The 18,284-nt window shown below is 47.4% G+C and overlaps 1 protein-coding gene across 3 annotated transcripts in view; it reads left to right on the top strand.

Annotated features, from left to right (window-relative positions):
• Positions 1–18,284, top strand: part of sgcd (sarcoglycan, delta (dystrophin-associated glycoprotein)) — a 133,030-nt gene that overhangs the window by 94,851 nt on the left and 19,895 nt on the right. For all 3 annotated transcript variants that reach the window (XM_037466919.2, XM_037466917.2, XM_037466918.2), the window contains 3 exons: positions 10,236–10,337; positions 12,528–12,615; positions 13,603–13,722. In XM_037466919.2, the coding sequence (XP_037322816.1) occupies positions 10,236–10,337; positions 12,528–12,615; positions 13,603–13,722 (310 nt within the window). The remainder of the gene's footprint in view (positions 1–10,235; positions 10,338–12,527; positions 12,616–13,602; positions 13,723–18,284) is intronic.

Here is an 18,284-nt window from a genome sequence, read left to right as displayed (position 1 = left end):
GATGTGTCGTCGGCTCCAGAGACTCGCGTCTCATCTCCTGAACTCTTTTGACCGTGTCTCCTCTCTTGTTATTACACTTCAAAAGGCTCCCGTTTGGTTGAATGCTTCCCAGGTAACGGCCACAGTGTCATCAGCCTTCCTTTGTGTATCCCTTTTTTTTAATTGGCTCTCTTTGTGGACGAGAGCAGCGCTTCTAGAAGGATTCGGTTGAAACCGGACAAGTTCCTCAAGCCTTCTGCTGCGGGGCTTATTCCCTCAGGCTCTAATCGGGCACTTTGTCACCTTGAAGAGGAAGAGTGAGCAGAGGGGTGCGGGGGGGGGGTTTCTTTGAGGACTACGAAGTGGCGTCTCATTTAGCTTTGGTGTCTCCAAAATGTGTGCAACTCAGAATCAACAGAACCAAACCAAAGACAACTGTTCTCCATCTTTGACAAGTTAACAATGTGAAACTAAAATAAAAATGCACGATTCAATCGGAACGTAATAAGATTTCTAAGAACCGGAGTGTTCAAGGGTGCTCTCAGATTTACGGATTTTTCTGCTACCAGTGTTGCAAAAATCCATAGTTTCTAAGACCAGCCTGGATCTTAAGGGACTGGTGAAGGGTTGCTTACAGGAACAATCCGTCCTGGACTTATTCCACAGGGCCAGAGAGCCTTTTAGCCTCTTTTAGCCGATATTTGGCCACGGCTTACAAAAGGTGAGGGAATTACATGAAATTAACCTGAACAGAATAAGAAAATGAAGTGATCCGCCTTTTAGCAAGTGCATTGGAACATCAGTCCCACACTTCTCCCACTCCGCTGTGGAATGGAGTGAATCCCGGCGCCGCTCTGAGTTGCCACAGATTTGAGGAGAATGGGGCGGACATTCGTGGCCGGTTGACGTCCTCCTGTCAGCGTCGGGATCATGTGTCATGCAGATAAACGCCGTCTGTCTCGCGGCCTGCTGCGGAGGTCGATGTCGGCATCGACTCCTCCGGCTCTTGCTGCTGTGTGCAGCCTGGCGGGGAGGCGATGCGGGGCGCTTGGGCTTCGCGCTCTGGGTGGTCGTGTCAGAAATAACTCGCGTCTCTGAGGCACAACAGAAGGGAGACGTGTGAGGCACATGTGTGCGTTAGATGGAATCAGTCCCACGTGGTCGCACCCCGCAGAAGAGAAGCTGAATCGCATTAAGGCTCTTTCAAATGCCAAAATAGTGTCTGTTCCTGGCTTTGCAAATTTGCACATTTTCTCTGTCTCGTCATCCTTGTCTCACGCTCGGAACGTCAAATGCTGCCAAGGCCCTCGGCCGATTTAGCGTCTGAATGAGAACTACTTTGTTTGGTTCAAAAATAAGTGTAAAAGTACAATTATTAAAGCATGCAAGATATGTGACATCTACAGGGAATGAAGAAGAGTCTCCCGGGTGTAGACCCAATAGAAGAAGATTGAAAGCATACTTATTTAAACATAACCAAACTGTTGCTAAAAAACGTCCTGAATCTAACGGCTGTCTTTCAGCACGTTGAGCAGGTGACATGTTTTTGCTTTGCTTTACATTAGCGCAGCGATTAAACCATCACAGATCATGTGTCTGGTATCTTATTCACAGGCATCTGTTTGTGCGTGTAAGTGTTGCAGGGTGTGCGTTTTCATCGTCGGAAGAGAGAGCGTACGTCTCTTTGTCTGTTGTGCAAGCGCTGTGTTTATGCACGACTTCCCTTCCATTCCCATACGGTACACATACAGAACCACCACACAGCGCGGCGGGCTAAACTGAAGGGAAAGTGGCTGCCAAGAATATTCTTCATGCATAGCCGACACATTTCAAACGGGAGAACAATAGGCTTATTATAGAAAATTCATGAAAGTTGAGAATAAAAGGGGGAAAAAAGGTGGAACAAACATCTTGGCACTCTAAAGCAGAATACGAGGCATATTGTCCATATAAATATATATATATATACACTCACCGGCCACTTTATTAGGTACACCTGTCCAACTGCTCGTTAACACTTAATTTCTAAGCAGCCAATCACATGGCGGCAACTCAGTGCATTTAGGCATGTAGACATTGTCAAGACAATCTCCTGCAGTTCAAACCGAGCATCAGTATGGGGAAGAAAGCTGATTTGAGTGACTTTGAACGTGGCATGATTGTTGGTGCCAGAAGGGCTGGTCTGAGTATTTCAGAAACTGCTAATCTACTGGGATTTTCACGCACAACCATCTCTAGGGTTTACAGAGAATGGTCCGAAAAAGAAAAAACATCCAGTGAGCGGCAGTTCTGTGGGCGGAAATGCCTTGTTGATGCCAGAGGTCAGAGGAGAATGGCCAGACTGGTTCGAGCTGATAGAAGGGCAACAGTGACTCAAATAACCACCCGTTACAACCAAGGTGGGCATAAGAGCATCTCTGAACGCACAGTACGTCGAACTTTGAGGCAGATGGGCTACAGCAGCAGAAGACCACACCGGGTGCCACTCCTTTCAGCTAAGAACAGGAAACTGAGGCTACAATTTGCACAAGCTCATCGAAATTGGACAATAGAAGATTGGAAAAACGTTGCCTGGTCTGATGAGTCTCGATTTCTGCTGCGACATTCGGATGGTAGGGTCAGAATTTGGCGTCTACAACATGAAAGCATGGATCCATCCTGCCTTGTATCAACGGTTCAGGCTGGTGGTGGTGGTGTCATGGTGTGGGGAATATTTTCTTGGCACTCTTTGGGCCCCTTGGTACCAATTGAGCATCGTTGCAACGCCACAGCCTACCTGAGTATTGTTGCTGACCATGTCCATCCCTTTATGACCACAATGTACCCAACTTCTGATGGCTACTTTCAGCAGGATAATGCGCCATGTCATAAAGCTGGAATCATCTCAGACTGGTTTCTTGAACATGACAATGAGTTCGCTGTACTCAAATGGCCTCCAAAATCACCAGATCTTAATCCAATAGAGCATCTTTGGGATGTGGTGGAACGGGAGATTCGCATCATGGATGTGCAACCGACAAATCTGCGGCAACTGTGTGATGCCATCATGTCAATATGGACCAAACTCCCTGAGGAATGCTTCCAGCACCTTGTTGAATCTATGCCACGAAGAATTGAGGCAGTTCTGAAGGCAAAAGGGGGTCCAACCCGTTACTAGCATGGGGTACCTAATAAAGTGGCCGGTGAGTGTATATATATATATATATATATATATATATATATATATATATATATATATATATATTTATATATATACTGCTGCACTGCTACATGGAAATCCATAGGGATGACAGATATAAATGTATGAATACTTTGAATGCTAAAATCTGATATTTTTCCACTTTCTGTTGGCTGAGAAATGCTATCCCCACAGAATGCTAAGCAATACCGATGACTCATTTCACCTGGTCTCTTCTAGCTCCTAATTAAGATCTGAATGCAGTTTGTGCCAAAAAATAACCTCAAGTACACAAAATACTTTAATGGCAAATTTGAAGAATTAAATATTCTAGTTTTCTCACAATGCCTTTCATTCCTTAATAAATATTCCACTCGAGTCCACTCCAAAGCTCACTTCAGCCGGTCCGTATTAGTGTGAGATAAGGGGGAACCAATCAATTAAAGAGGTTATCAGTTGGAAAGTCAGAGGAACCATAAGCAGAATATGTGCTGGCGTTTAGCTCGTCATTGTTACAGCCTGCGTCAAATATCACACCTCTTAAAAATAGATTATTGTAACAACCAGTGCATGTCATTTGAATCATTTAATAAGGTGGGTACACGTAATGTCTACCTATTACACTTTTGGATACAAGCAGACTTTTAAGTAGAATTATTGAAGGCCTATATTTGTAACTGGGGTACAGATGGTAAGAAAGGCTTTGACATACATTTTATAAGATAACATAAAGCAGATTTCCCAGAGGTAAAAATGTGTGTGACCAATGATAATATCCAAAGAGCCAAGGTATAAGATATAAACGCCAGCATAAAACCCGCTGCCTGGACCAGAGGCCCCTGTGCCTGTGGGAGAGGAGATGACTCCCCACGTCAGCCGGTGTTGGTCTACACGCACCAATCGAGAAGAACCTGCAGGTCCTACGATACAAAGATACACACTTTCACACACCGCTCGGCTTCAACTAATGATGGTGATGTTGTTTTGAAGACACCCGTTTATTGGGATGATCGCAGGTGATCGAGATGAATGAGAAGAGCCCCCTTTGCTGTGTTCCTCATGTTATCCTCCTCAGTTTATTTCCCAGTGCGCTGATTTGGCTTTAGCAGAAGAGTCAATCGTAAGGTTTCTCCCGCGGAAGCATTTCTGCTGGTAAAAGCTTGAGCCATTTAGCTGAAGCTTTTACCCAAAGCGACTCAGGATAAGAAAAAAAAACAAGAATCAGGGAAGTACAGTTACCTCAAAGAAAGCCAAACTACAAAGTGCTTCAAGTAAAGTGCTGCGTGGTGGAGGTTGCACTTGACTTGGGCCACGACGTCGGGCCCCCAGCAGCCGGCACACTTTGTTTTGTAGTCATAGCAGCGGCTTGTGGATTAAACTAAATGCCGGTGTGGACGGACGTGGCTGTGACAGTGACCGAACCTCGTTTCAGCCTCCGATAACACTTCATCACAAAGCCGCTCCGAGAACCATAAAAACAATAACCGCTTCCAATTAGCCCTCGGTAATGACTTAATAATCGGGAGATAATAGCACCACTTTGACCACCGTCACAAATTATTCATTGCACCGTGTGTGTGTGTGTGTGTGTATTGTTGGGACAACGTGTCCCCACAATGTTTGAAGGTGAAGCTTACTTTCAAGCTAACAGGAGATTCTCAGGCTGAGATCCAAACATCTCCAATAATAATAGCATTGAATAAATAGTATTTTCATTGAAAATTCATTCTGAAAACAAGTTTTTAACACTTTGAAGAGGATGCCGTGGTCTCATTCAACATTTCCAATACAAACAAATCTACCTCAAGCACCGTTGGATTAAGGTCTATAGACAGAATGAAGACCCCCGCTGTGTCACTTGTCCGCCGCGTGAAGACCTCGACGCCTCCGAGGGCCGCGGCGTCCGTCCCAGACGGAGATGAAGCTAATAGGAAATCTAGCCGCCTTTGACACGGACACGACATGAAAAAAGGCTGGTCTCCTGCCTCCCGTTACTGTCCTTCGTCATTGAGTCGGGACCCAATGAAGCGTCTGGAGCCCTCGTCGTAGCCGTCCGTACGTCGGCGTGCCTTTTTGAAGCGGCTCAGGCTTCCAAAGTGAACGCAATAACCAACCGGATAAAAAAAAAGATGCCTTAGAAAAGTGAAATCTCTCTCGGCCTCTAATTCCGTCTCCCTCGCTTTTCTTTCCTCCAATGTTTTCATTAGTCTCCTTCCTCCCCTCCCTCCATTTTTTCCGCCCACCCCGTTCTCCCGACTCCACTCGCAGTCAGCATCTTTCGCCTCATTTACACCGCCACACGTCGTCCGTCTCGTTTTCTCTCGGCGCCTTATCTCGCTCTCTGTGTTTATCTATCGGTTTCACCCAGTCTTATCTCTCCCTGCCTTTATCAATAACTCCCTCCCGCTCTCCCTTTCCTTTTCATCTCTCATCCCCGGGCCTTCCCCTCTTCTTCTCGCCCCAACTGCTTTCCCAATCCCGTTGATGGATGACGCGCTGCCGCGTCGAGGGGCCTCAATCAGAGGAGCGGGGTGGGGGGGGGGGGGCTTTCACTGCGGAGAGCAATCTCAAAGCCAATTCCACTGATAGCCATCGCAGGGTGTTGCGACATGACGTCGCACCTGTTGAACAGGAGCCAGAGAGAGCGAGCTCAGACAGTACGGAAGGGGGGGTGGGGGGGACTTTTTAACTCAAGGGGATCAATTGGAAAATGTATCAGTCGTGGAGTTTGGCCACGTTGTCGGGAGGCGGACTGAAGGAGCGCTCGGTGCGCAGGGAGACGGGTTTTGCTAATGTGAAAACGTCGAATTATTCACAGCCTGCGTTTTCATCATCGTGATGTTGTCAGTGCGTTGGAAGCCTTTGTTTGGTGTCTTGCTTCTGCGCCAGTTTGATGGGCTGTCAGGCCCTGAAGTACAGGCCCGACTCGCGCTCAACCTTCGTGGTCCAATTAAAATGCACTGGGTCAGGCGATTTGTTCCACCCGCCATGCGTGGGAGTGGATGCAAGTATTTCATTGTTTTTGTTGGTAGAATAAAAGAGGCAATCCTGTGAAGAAATTGGTGCGGTTTGAGCAAGTAAATCTGCAAAAAAAAAATAATTAAACCCACAATTGGTTGTTTTCAACATTTGTATTAAGCTTGAAGAAAGACAGTCGTTCGTCCAATCAAGCTGTCATTGAGGTTCCAGTTAAAGGTGTGGGGGTTGTGGGTATATCTGGACTTCAAAGTGTATGGATCCTTGTGATATTACCCCCCCCCCCCTGAGCCTCAATGCTTGTGCTTCAGCCTGGGCTGGTGGCTGGATGCATATCGATTCAGACGCTCAATAGTGGGATGCGAGCGCTTCATTATCGAGAGCAGAGACTCCCGGCTCTCTGGAGGCGTCAACTTCAGGACGGACGGACTGTAAAGATTTAAATGAGACCAAACGGGGACTGACGGACGCACACAGAAGGCAGGTACCCCCCCCCCCCACTCACAAACAGCCGAGCCCCATAAATCTGCAGAATAACAGAGGGAACTGAAGGCACGAATGTTATTTACAAGACAGATGTTTTCTCCTGCACTCAAACAGCCAGGTAAACAGTCCCAGGCACACACACACACACACACACACACGTTGAGGAAGAAGAGACAGACGCAATACATTATCAATAACTATCCAGCTAACAGAGTGGTGACGGCGGAGCGAGGGCCGGGATGAGTGTGGATCAATCCGCTCCTCGCCGCCGCCGCCGAGCGAGAGAGAGCGAGAGAGAGAGAGAGAGAGAGAGAGAGAGAGAGAAGAGAGAGAGAGAGAGAGAGAGAGAGAGAGAGAGAGAGAGAGAGAGAGAGAGAGAGAGAGAGAGAGGAGAGAGAGAGAGAGAGAGAGAGAGAGAGAGAGAGAGAGAGAGAGAGAGAGAGAGAGAGAGAGAGAGAGAGAAGGGACGCACACAGGGGGGACAAAAGCAAAGTTGTGCAATGAATTATGTCCAATTTACAGCCTCAGCCGAGCAGATGGAGGAACGGATCCCGCTGTTGAGGTGTTACTCACAGGGCCGTACTTCAAACACGGGAAGAACGTCTTTGCCTCCACTTGGAGTGTTTGTGGAGACAGCTGTGACTGATTTTGAAAGTAAAAGCGGTTTGTAACACCTTTTTAAAGCATCAGGCGTGGACGTCCCCACTTGTTCTACTTGATATCAATCTGCTTGGTTTTGGACTTTATGGAGCAGTAACACCTATGTGCCCCACTTAATGAAATAGCCGTTTCCCAAATACATCAGCTTTTGTCAGTCTTGTGACAGTTTGAGTCTGCCGGTTGAGTGGTGCCATTATCTGTAACCCTCTCACTTCGCTCTGACAGCAGGGTTCTCTTCATTTTGAATTGAAACACCTTCCAGCCAAGATAAACGGTCAGAGAAAGAGGCTGGAATGAGGGATGGAGGTGAAGAAAATAGATCAAAAGCTGAAACGCATGGCAGCCGAGCGTGAGGGTGGAACCTTGAAGGAGGGGGGAAAAGCGATTAAACAAGAGCAACATGAAACTGACAAACGGGATCATCAGCACCCCGACAATAAAGTGGATTATGAGAAGATGAAAGGCAGCAGGTGAAGCAAAGGAAAGCAGGCTAAGGAGGCACACCTGAGGCCTCAGAGGCCTCGGTCCTGCCAGGAGCGCCGCTGAATTATTCATGGCGGCTCGCCGCGCTGGCGAGAATAAAAAGACCTGGAAGAGAATCTGCAAACAGTACAGCTGCGTTCGGTGAGAAGAATGCCAGATCCAGAAGACAAATAACATTAAAAAAAAACTATAATTGTTACGCATGCAATCATCGCCTCCTCCCTGTGTGAGAGGCGACGGAGACGGACAACCTGGTTCTAGCCGACACGGACAGGTCAAACCAAGGCTCACCTCACACGTCCTTCTTCACGCCACATTGGCCACTCACAAATGATCATAATTTGACTTATTACCTCAAAGATGTGGCGCATTGTGGTGCTGGTCAAAGGAAGCGGTGGTTTTGTGTCTGCTTGCGAGGGTTTTTGAGGGCTGCATAATCGATCCGGAAACCAGTGTTGGCGGACTAGTGCACGTTGTGGTGAACGGGGGGACGGTGCACTCACCTGCAAAGTACACCTGCACAGACGTGTGAGGGGGAGCAGCAGCAGCGGCAGCTACCGGAGGCATTTGTTACCAAAGTAAGGCATCGAGGTGAAGACCGACCCAAAGAATGGAGAGAAGGTCCCGGACGCGATGGGACACGGTGCTGCTCTTTGTCTCCGTGTCGCTCCCCGTGGTGCTGAAGCAGCAAAAAAAATCACTGAATAATTGCCGTTATAACTGCTACTACTGTACCAGCCATATTTGTACTGCCTTGAAATCAACGCTGTGTACCTCGACATGTTGACATTTTACAGTTATGAGTATTTTTCTGTAATAGGAACATATTCCCAGGAGGGGGGGAGGGGGCTCTACTTTCATTTCAACGATATCCAACGAAGCTTTTATGAGCATTTTTATCCATCCCGATTCATTTGCGTTAACGAGATCCTCTCCAATGAACGATGGGGCCCATTGAGGTTTTTTCAAGTGAAAGAAACCCCAGAATCTCTCCTGGGTAACACTCTATTACTATCAAAGTCATTTATTGACGAAAATACAATCAACTCAGGGGGTGTGTTTGAGGACTTAATGAAGATGTGTGAAGTGAAGCTGCTTCCTCAGCGATTATCCAGATATGAAGTAGCGTACATATCAGTAAAGAAGGGCCCACATGAAGCCAACTTGAGAAAAAAAACCTCTTAACAGACATCAACATGTCCGTGAGGAACTGGATTTGAGAAAATCCTTTTGAGAACTTCCAAGAGGGGAAGATTTACGTCTCCTTTCTTACAGTAGACTTTCGTCATCAAAGTGTCGGGGAACGGAGGTTAAATGGCGTCTGCAGGCCTCCCCTGACGGGCCTGCTGATTTCCACCTGGGGATGATTCAAAATCATCACACGTCCAGGATTCATCCATGGACTCGCCGGCACTGCACCCTCTGCGCCGGCACTGCACCCTCTGGTTTGTGGGAAAGGAGCAATGTAGATTAACTTTTACTTTTATATGCCAGGAATCTATTTGGTGAGGTACAGGGGAGCCTGAGAATGAACTGTGAGCTTGACTTCTGTCAGTGACCCGCTTTTTTTTGCTTCTGGGCGTGGATCGCTCCCACGTTCAGTCATTTAGCCGCCAGTGGACTTTATTTACCCGTAAACACACGGATGTGGTGTTTGGCTGGGTTTTAATGAGCTTCCAGAATAAGAAACTAAATGTGTCCTCCGGGTGTCTGTTTAAGAATGCAAACATCACAAAATACTGAATTTTATTGTAAGTCAGAGTTATGGTGAACTTGTTTTTGCAAAGTGAATGAACTTTTCTAGAACAAGTAATATGAGGTTGTTTATCTACACATCACACCCACGCACTGTGGCCATTAATACAATTAATCAAAGTAAAACATAGAATTAAATATTGCACATTCCACTAAACCTACTAAAGTCCCTCAAACGATTCGCTTGATCGGATCCTTTTACATGTGTGGTTGTGCAGGACATTGAACAACATATTGTCTCGTACTCGATGTTCCTGTATAACGAGCCTGTTTGTGTGAGCACTCTGGGCGCCGCGTTCGGCAAACGATCCGTTTGCAAACGATCCGCTGAAGTGAACCATCAACCACCGGAGGAGATTAAAGGAGATCAGGGCGGCTGATCAACCAGGGAGAGACGCCTTAATGAGTCTATGCACTCTGTGCACAGGCTTCACACTCCGAACCCTCAGAGTCTCCGACTGTGCACCGTAATTCATCTTTCCACTAAACACCAGGCGTGTGTGATATTAAGTTAAATGGCAAAAAGTGTTACATTTCAATGACGTGTTCAAATGTGCAATTTAGTTTGGAAATACGCACCAGTACCTTGTATTTCACAAAATATGTTGGCAGATGGATAAGAGTATGAGTGCTATTCATGACCAGCTGATACGTGCTCGCTCCAAAAGCACCAGAGGAGAATGTGAACCAACTGCTACTGTGTCTTTGTTCTCCACAGGACGGAATGGGCAACCTGAGAATAACCGAGAAGGGCCTGAAACTGGAAGGGGACTCGGAGTTCCTCCAACCCCTCTATGCCAAAGAAATCCAGTCCAAACCAGTAAGTCACTCAGCGCAAAGAAACACCCACCTTTTTTTTTTTTTTTTATTTGTGTGCCGCGCGAAGGCTAAGCTAGCCATGCTAGCCGTGCTAACGAGGCTTGGCGGACGCCTTTGGAATTAACGGCGGTTGTGGTTCATCAGTGTCACGTAGAAACACAAAACCTCCCGTGTTGCCCCGGTGGAAGTGTGTGCATAGATGGTGTGAAGAGATGGGTGTCTAATGGATGTAAGTGTGCATTAGAGAGACGATCCTGTTGGGAGTACTGGAAGCGGCAAACCACGAGTGCATTTACAACTTGAATCGATTTCATTGAGTGGTTTAACAAACAGGGAGACTGCGTCAGGGCTGGCACCACACTAGATGTTCCCCCAAAGGTACCTTAAAGCCGCCACCCCGCTTTCTGTGTGAAATCCTGTTTGCGGTGTCAGCGGAGAGACCCGGCAATTTTTGCCATGTGACCCGCCATGTTTCCGCAGGATGTGACATAATCAGAGAATATGCCTCTTATGCTCTGCAAAAGAGTCCGACTGGTTGTCTTCCTGACTGAACTTGCGCTTAAGCTACATATATTGCCATAAGACATTATGCTAAGACACAACACCACGCTAAGGCACGTCATGCAAAGACTTATATGTATATACTGTATATACTGTTCTCGTTGCAACTGCAAGAGGACCATCTGGGCCACGAGAGGTCAGAGACCAGATGGGGTGATGTGTACTCTCTCATTTACTACGGATGTCTTGATAATGCAAGAGAACAGCTGGATCACCGGAGAATGAGCGACGGATGCGAACGAGAGCAGAGTGACGCTGGGGAAGGAGAGGAGGAGCAGGAGGTAGTAGTGGCGGCGACAGAAGCTGGGTGACAGATGGACGAGGGCTGAATTAGAACTTGAGCTATGGGAAGCCACGCCGCGTGTTTTGACAGGCAGCGGCGCGCGGGGGGGGGGGGGAGCCGGCAAGTTCAACACCGACTTAAACAAGCACGACATGCTCGCAGTGTGAGGCCGCCGCCGGGAAAAAATATATTCACGGCGAAACGGATTCACCGACTTCAGCGGCAGCTTTGAATCCGGGCAAAGATCTAATTGTAGCTCTTCTTCTCTCGAACCAGGACCGACTCCACAGCTGCGATGTAACCCGGGTTAATGCGCTGCTTCTCAGGAACAGACACGCGGCGCTTTAGTCATTTCAGGCTGACCTGAACCGCGCAGGACGCTTTTTGTTGGGAGACGAACCTCACAAGGTGCGTTTCTGTGGGGGGTTTTCATCTTGTAACATTGCTTACAATCCAGCACGCCAGTGTTTTAGATGAGGCTTTTGCCTCCAATGCTGGATTGCCATACTACCAGCAGGTATAAGAGAGAGGAATGAACAGAGGGGACCCCGGATGGAGGTGCTGTAGCTTAACAAGAGGACAGTGAGAGGAATATTAATACCAAGGAGGAGGTGAAAACAAAAAGCAACTGTGGGAGACCGTTTATTTATTCATGAAACCAAGCTGCTCAAAGAACCTTCGGTATAGAGGTTTGAACACAACGAGCATACTTGGGTCATGGCGTATACGAAGGGATGAAAACAGAATAAGATGAACTGGACGAAGCATCGTCTCCAACTTTAAGAGGCCAAGTGAGTTTTAGACGCACACACGCACACCTCGACCTTGAAATACAAAATTAGACTCCACTACGGTACTATTTTTGCCACCTGGTTGGTTTTACATTCACGTCCCACCACTTAGTGGTTGTCCTGCTGTCTTTGCTCGCTCACCATACATTCAGTGTATTTACTGTGAGAACTTCAATAACTTTGGCGAGAGTTCTAATGTTATCAGTATTAAACACACCAGGCGTATCCCTCCTGGGCTGCGAGCGCAGCACAACGGTCCGGCCGTTATCTCTAATTAAGAAGTTGAGTGAGGCGTGAAGATTAGTCGGGCACAGAGAGAGCCGAGTGTCCGACGTGATCGCATTGCGGACTGGCGCAGTGCACTCTGGGAAATGGAAGTTATTAAACCGAGGTTGAGACAGTTGTGGCGTGTGTTGAAATGTGTGAAGTTTCTACAACAGCAAGTGTGGACCCATTGAGTTCTCTTTTCACGTGTGATTGTCTGCTTTTTGCATTAATCATGTAGTAACCATTGCACCATGTACTCCCTGAGTAAACACGCCCATTATTGTTGCAGGGCCGCCCGCTGTTGCTGCAGTCGTCCAAAAACATCTCGGTCAACATTGTCAACGGCAACAACCAGCTGCTCACGCAACTCGTAACAGGTGAGACGCAGCGTGCTTTCATGCCGTTTTATTGATGTTTTCTTTTTTGATGTAAGGGCCTACTTTTTATTCGTCTTTCAAAGACCTGACAGCGGTGACGACATCGGTTGCAACGGACTCTTAGGTCAGGAGCCACGCCCCCCCCCCCCCCCCCCCCCCCCCCACACACACACACACACTACTGTGTGATTACTCTCTACTTCCCCAATGCTTCGCGTGTCCCTGTCTGATAGAGCTGGCAGTCTCTCCTGTGAATGGAAGTTCCTATTGTGTAAACATGCACAGGAAGTGCCTGTCGCACTTAAAGCCCGCCTCCTGGGGGCCTGGAGAGGAGGGAGACAAGTCCGCTCGGATGCTTTCTCTTGGACGAACGTGTGTGTGTGTGTGTGTGCGGCCCAGATGGAGAGCGACAGAATCAATTGTGCGCGCGTCAATCAGTCACCCCCCCCCCCCCCCCCCCCCCCCGTCTGCCGCCGCATGAGATGAAACCGTTGGAGGAGTCGCCTGCGTTTGGTGTTTGTTGTGACACCAGTTACAGTTTCGGCAGCCAGGAACTATAACGAGCTTCCTGAAATCTCTCTCAGCGGCAAGGTCGAATCGGGAGGAGATTGTTTGGAAACATTTCTCACACTCCTCCAAATTTTTTCATTCTATATCTTGCAATTTTTTTTTGGTACAAAAGGTTTTCTAGATTTTTTTTCCAGAAGTGTTGACCATACTTCAGCAGGTATGCAAATATCCTGACATTTTGTAAAAAGGTCGACAAGTCAATCCATCCATTCTTCCAATTATTGGGACCTCAACATCTGAAGAACGCCTTGTAGTCATTCCATCTTTCCACATCTAAATTCAAATTTAGTCCTACTGGACAACTTGAATATCTTCCACCACTTTAAATGTCGAAATACCGAGTTGACTCATTCAAAACACGTTTCCTGCGGCTCTCTTGTCATCTCCTCTCCTTCTTTCTGTCCGTCTTTGCTTCAGGATCCAGTGGATTTAAAGCACGAGGCAAGACGTTTGAAGTCAAGTCCACCTCCGGCAAGCTCCTGTTCTCCGCCGACGAGCAGGAGGTGGTGGTGGGCGCCGAGCGGCTCCGGGTGATGGGTGAGTGGCCAGCAGACAACTACGGGAACCCAAAACGTGCATTTATCTCTCTCACTGGATGTGGTTCGTCGGCCATGTTGATATCTCGTTGCCGTTCAGCCGTGGCTGATTGGCGCCGTTGAAATGGCTTTTGGAAAAGCCGGGTGGAGCCGTAGCCCGAAGCTCAGAAGAACCCCTTGAGAGGGTGACTGTCTTGTTTTTGTTTTGAGGTAGAAAATGAAATGTCAGTGAGGAGGAAGTTGGTGGAAAGCTCAGTTTCCAATTGACGGGACTGGGAGGGCAAGTGGCCATTGGACGAATGAGCTCATATTTGCCAAACCTGAAGGTATTCCACAAAGCTGTTGTGACTTCAGGGGCCAGCTGGCCAGTCAATGTGGGCGCTGTGATGGCCAGAGAGCTGTGAGGGCGGGGGGGGGGGGGGGGGCAATAATGGACAAAATGAGTTAACTATGAAAACACGAAAGGGGTAGCAAAGTGTGATGGGAAACAGCCTGCGTGCATCGTTCTCACCACTCAATAATCCCCACATCTCTGCAGTATTTTTTCAATCCCAATGTTACGATGTCACGATTTCAGAATATTTTCTGTAGCAGCAACGAGGAAAAGAGCTTGTCATTCATATAATTCCCCCTGATGGAATACCAGGGAGTCACAAAGGGAAGCGAGAGACAGGGGCCCGGCTGTGACATTTATGGTAGCTAAATATATTTACTCTGTGAATATTTGCTAAGTGTGAATTAATGTGTTTTGCAGCAGGCGATCCTGGAAAATATGAACCTGAAATGTATTTCTATGCGTCTCCACGACCGGCCTCCAAACATAACAACTACCATCAAAGGCTTCTTTTACATATTTAAAACTGCATTCGTTAGGTTTAAAGAAAGCAACCTCCCACGCTGGACTACATATTAAATCCTGGTTTATTTCTCATATTTCGTGCACTCACTCCAACGGCAAGATAATTAGGAGACAACTTAAATAACTTTCCGAGGGATCGGGGAGTCTTCTGGGTGTTGAGTCACACACACACACACACACACGTTTTTTTGTTGTTGTGATGTCTTTGATTCTTCATCTTTCGCTCTTAATTCCTTTGATTTCTTCCTTTCCTCGTTCCTTCTTAAAAAAAAAAGACCATTCCCCCCCCCGCCCCACCCCCCCTCCGTATCGTCTCTCTCGCATCGCTCCCCATTAAGCTTCCATCTGCCACCCGTCAGCGGCACTCATCCATCCTCCCACCCGTTCATCATTCCAGCCATTCAGTCTCATTAATAGATAAACAGATATTTGAAGTGTCTCCCTCTTGACTGGGCCGCACATTCCCACTTAAGGGCTCCTATGGGTGCTCTACCTCCCTCTCTCTCTCTCTCTCTCTCTCTCTCACTCTCTCTCTCTCTCAAGCTGACTTTCTCCTCTCTACGTACACACGTACAAAACACGCACCTCTCACCGTGAGCAATTACTCCTCGTCCTCATCTACATTCATTTACGTCCTCTCTAGCCTCCCCGAGTCAGGGTTCATTACTGTCACCCACCTCGGCAAAGTGCTCCTCTTGACAGAGGGAGCCACAGATGGAGGTCGGGTACGGACGAGTAAAGGACAGGTAGGGGCGGCGGGGGGGGGGGGGGGGGGGAGGTTAACAGAAGAGAGTTGTTTTTGACGCAGTATTTCTTTCAAAGTCAAATCTATTGAAATAAAGTTGCGAACAGACACGATAAGCCCGTTTGACTGAATCCACAGCTGTGCGATGATCATGCGCCTCTTTGATTTGCAACTCCGAACTGGAAAAGCACAACGACTGAAGGCTTAGAGCTGCAGAATCCATCCTTCTCCGTTTTTTAAATATCTCACTTACCTAATTATCGCCAACTGTTCTTCGACGTTGCAACAATAAACTCATAAAAGAATGATTGAAGCGCCCCCTCACCAACATGCTGCTAAGTTACAGACAAACACAGAGACCTGCCCTCTCATTGGCTCGATACCTTCTCTCACTCTCAAAGAGTCCAAAGGTCTGATGCGTGGTGAGCTCCGTTGGTTTCAAACTGGGTTCCTTTTCCAAAATAAACCTATTCACTTTTGAAGTGGGTGGTAACGCTAAGAATCCATTTTGAGCAGGTGTTGAGCAGGGGAGGGCAAATAGTGCCGATGATTCGCCAATTACTCCATTTATCTCCACGGCCGTCTGCAGGCTGCAAGCTAATCAAACACAACCGCTGGCTCAGCAGAACGAGACGGCGCCTCGCGTTCCCAGCGGGTGACTCGTGAGTGAGCACCCAGGGCTCTGATTGGTGCGTTGTGTTGTGTCTTTGTGTCGGAACCTGATGAGAATTGTCTTCATTTCTAAACGACTGCTGTAGCCCGTTCATTCAAAGATGTGTCTTAATATGAATCTGCTGGTTCTACAACTTACCGGAAACAATGCGCTTTTCTTTTTTGATATCAAGCTCCTCGAATTTAACCTTGTTCTTGCAGTTATTTGGACAGACATTTATAATTGGCTCATTTATAAACTGCATTTTAGAGTATTTTATCATTTGATATAGCAACTAATTAAAAACATCTAGTGTCATTTATGATTTCTCCCCTCCACATTGACTGTACAGGCAGAATGCTTGTGTCTGAAGCAGGGATGTATCTGTTGGAGGCACTGATATGGCCACGTGACCCCGTCCGTCACGCAGGAGTAAATAGCGGCTGTAAGGGGCCGATAAGGCCTTCGGACAAGCTGCAATCTGTTCTTTCATCCCTTGGACGATGAAGACACTATTGAGGCTTATAAAGCTGCCACGTATCAATACCAAGGCCGACCCTCCACATCAATAAAATGCATAATTACAGCGCTGCATAAATATTTAACTGGCTGGACTGAGGTCATTGGAATTCCATGATTCTGCTATCGTTTGCTTCTTCAGCTGTTTACAGTCCAGTCAGACGCAGTGATCTGCTCCCAGCAGAACACAAACAGAGGGATTACTAGCATATAGCCAAAGTACTTTTGTATAGTTTGTTTTAACTGCGATGTGACTCCTGATAATTACAGAATCGTTAAAGTCCAGAGTCCAGTGTCTGGCTTGTAGGTGCGTTTGTATCCGTCACAAATCTGATACTTTAAGACCAAAAATGGTTCAATGAGTCGATCTTTCTTTCATTTCCGTCTGCAGACGGACTGAGGTCGGCAGTTGATTTTTTTTTTTTATCCCCCCCCCCCCCCCCATGCGATGCGCCCATGCTGTTTTTCCCCTCTGAGCTGACGAGGAAACTGCTGAGCGGCCGACTGGACGGATAAATCCAGGGTTCCAGCTCAATAACGTGAAGACTGGACGAGGCCAGAGGCGTTTTAAATCGTCCCGGGGCTGAGAGCCCAGAGGGAGCCGCACCGGAGTCACCTTGGTGCTCGGGATAAGAGTCACGTTGGCAACCTTTAGTCTAGACCAGCTGGAGGAAGGACCGATGGTGGTGGCTTATTGATCCAGCGTTATTACCTCACCACCATTTTTTAACAAAAACAGAAACCAAGTGTGGACTCTGACTAACTGAAATACTCCAGTCTGCTCTTTAATCCCAGGCTTTAACTGTTATCACCAGTTTGGGTTACTCGTATCGTTTAAAAAATGTAATCCTGTTTATAGTAAAGGTTAAGCGTGAGTTCTGTAGATGCATATTTAATTTAGTGATGAATGTAACTCAAAGACGCGGCTGGACCCGCCCTGTCGGGGATGTTGTCCGTCTGACCATCTGAAGCATAGAGAGTAATTACAAACCTTTTTTGGAAAGCAACTAAGGGGCCTGAGTTGAAAATCCATTCAGGGTTGTCAACGGTGACGGTAAATTGGGTCTCGGATCAAAGAGGCGCTGAGGTGCGCTTGTGAGCTCATGTAAATCGCCTCTGTTTGGAACGTCCGCCGCCTCCCCGCCTCCTATTGTTTGCTGCTTGTCACGAGTGTTTTCACACTGACACGTTTCCCTATTTTGGTTCTTTTCTTTTCCACAAACGCCGTGCATTGCCTTTAAGGAGGATACAAGAGCGCCGCAACACGATGACATCACCCACCGATGTTGTTTTCGCTCATCTCCTGGTGTTATCAGCAGTGAGGCTGCACTTCGCTGAGTAATTACCAGCCCGCATTACGGTCCTCGGCCTCTTTCATATTCTGTGCAGACAAAACAAGGGACGGCTGGATGATTACGGAAAGGCTTTGTGAGGGAAAGAAAAGAAATGCTGCATCTCGTCTGCTGGTCTACGATGAGAGTCAGGCGGCTCTTTGGGGAAAATGGAGGTTCAATAATTGTTCACTTTTACATTCATTCATTGACAGGATCACACACACACACACACACCAGGAGGTCGGGATCAATCCAACATCAAGGCAAAGTATATTATCGTCTTTTTTTAGTAATATCACATCCAAATGAATATTGTGCAAACCAAAAACCCAGGACATCTTTGCCAAGATCGGCGGTCCAGCCAACAGGCCGATGTGTGACGGTTGGGACTGAGGCAACATCTGCATCTCCCCCATCTGGTCCTTCAGAGAGCGTGCTGAGGAGGATCTGATCA

Source organism: Pungitius pungitius, chromosome 16 (assembly GCF_949316345.1).
Source record: "Pungitius pungitius chromosome 16, fPunPun2.1, whole genome shotgun sequence".
Lineage (NCBI taxonomy): Eukaryota > Metazoa > Chordata > Actinopteri > Perciformes > Gasterosteidae > Pungitius > Pungitius pungitius.
The sequence above is the reverse complement of the archived record's forward strand: the minus strand, read 5'-3'. Positions and strand labels throughout refer to the sequence as shown.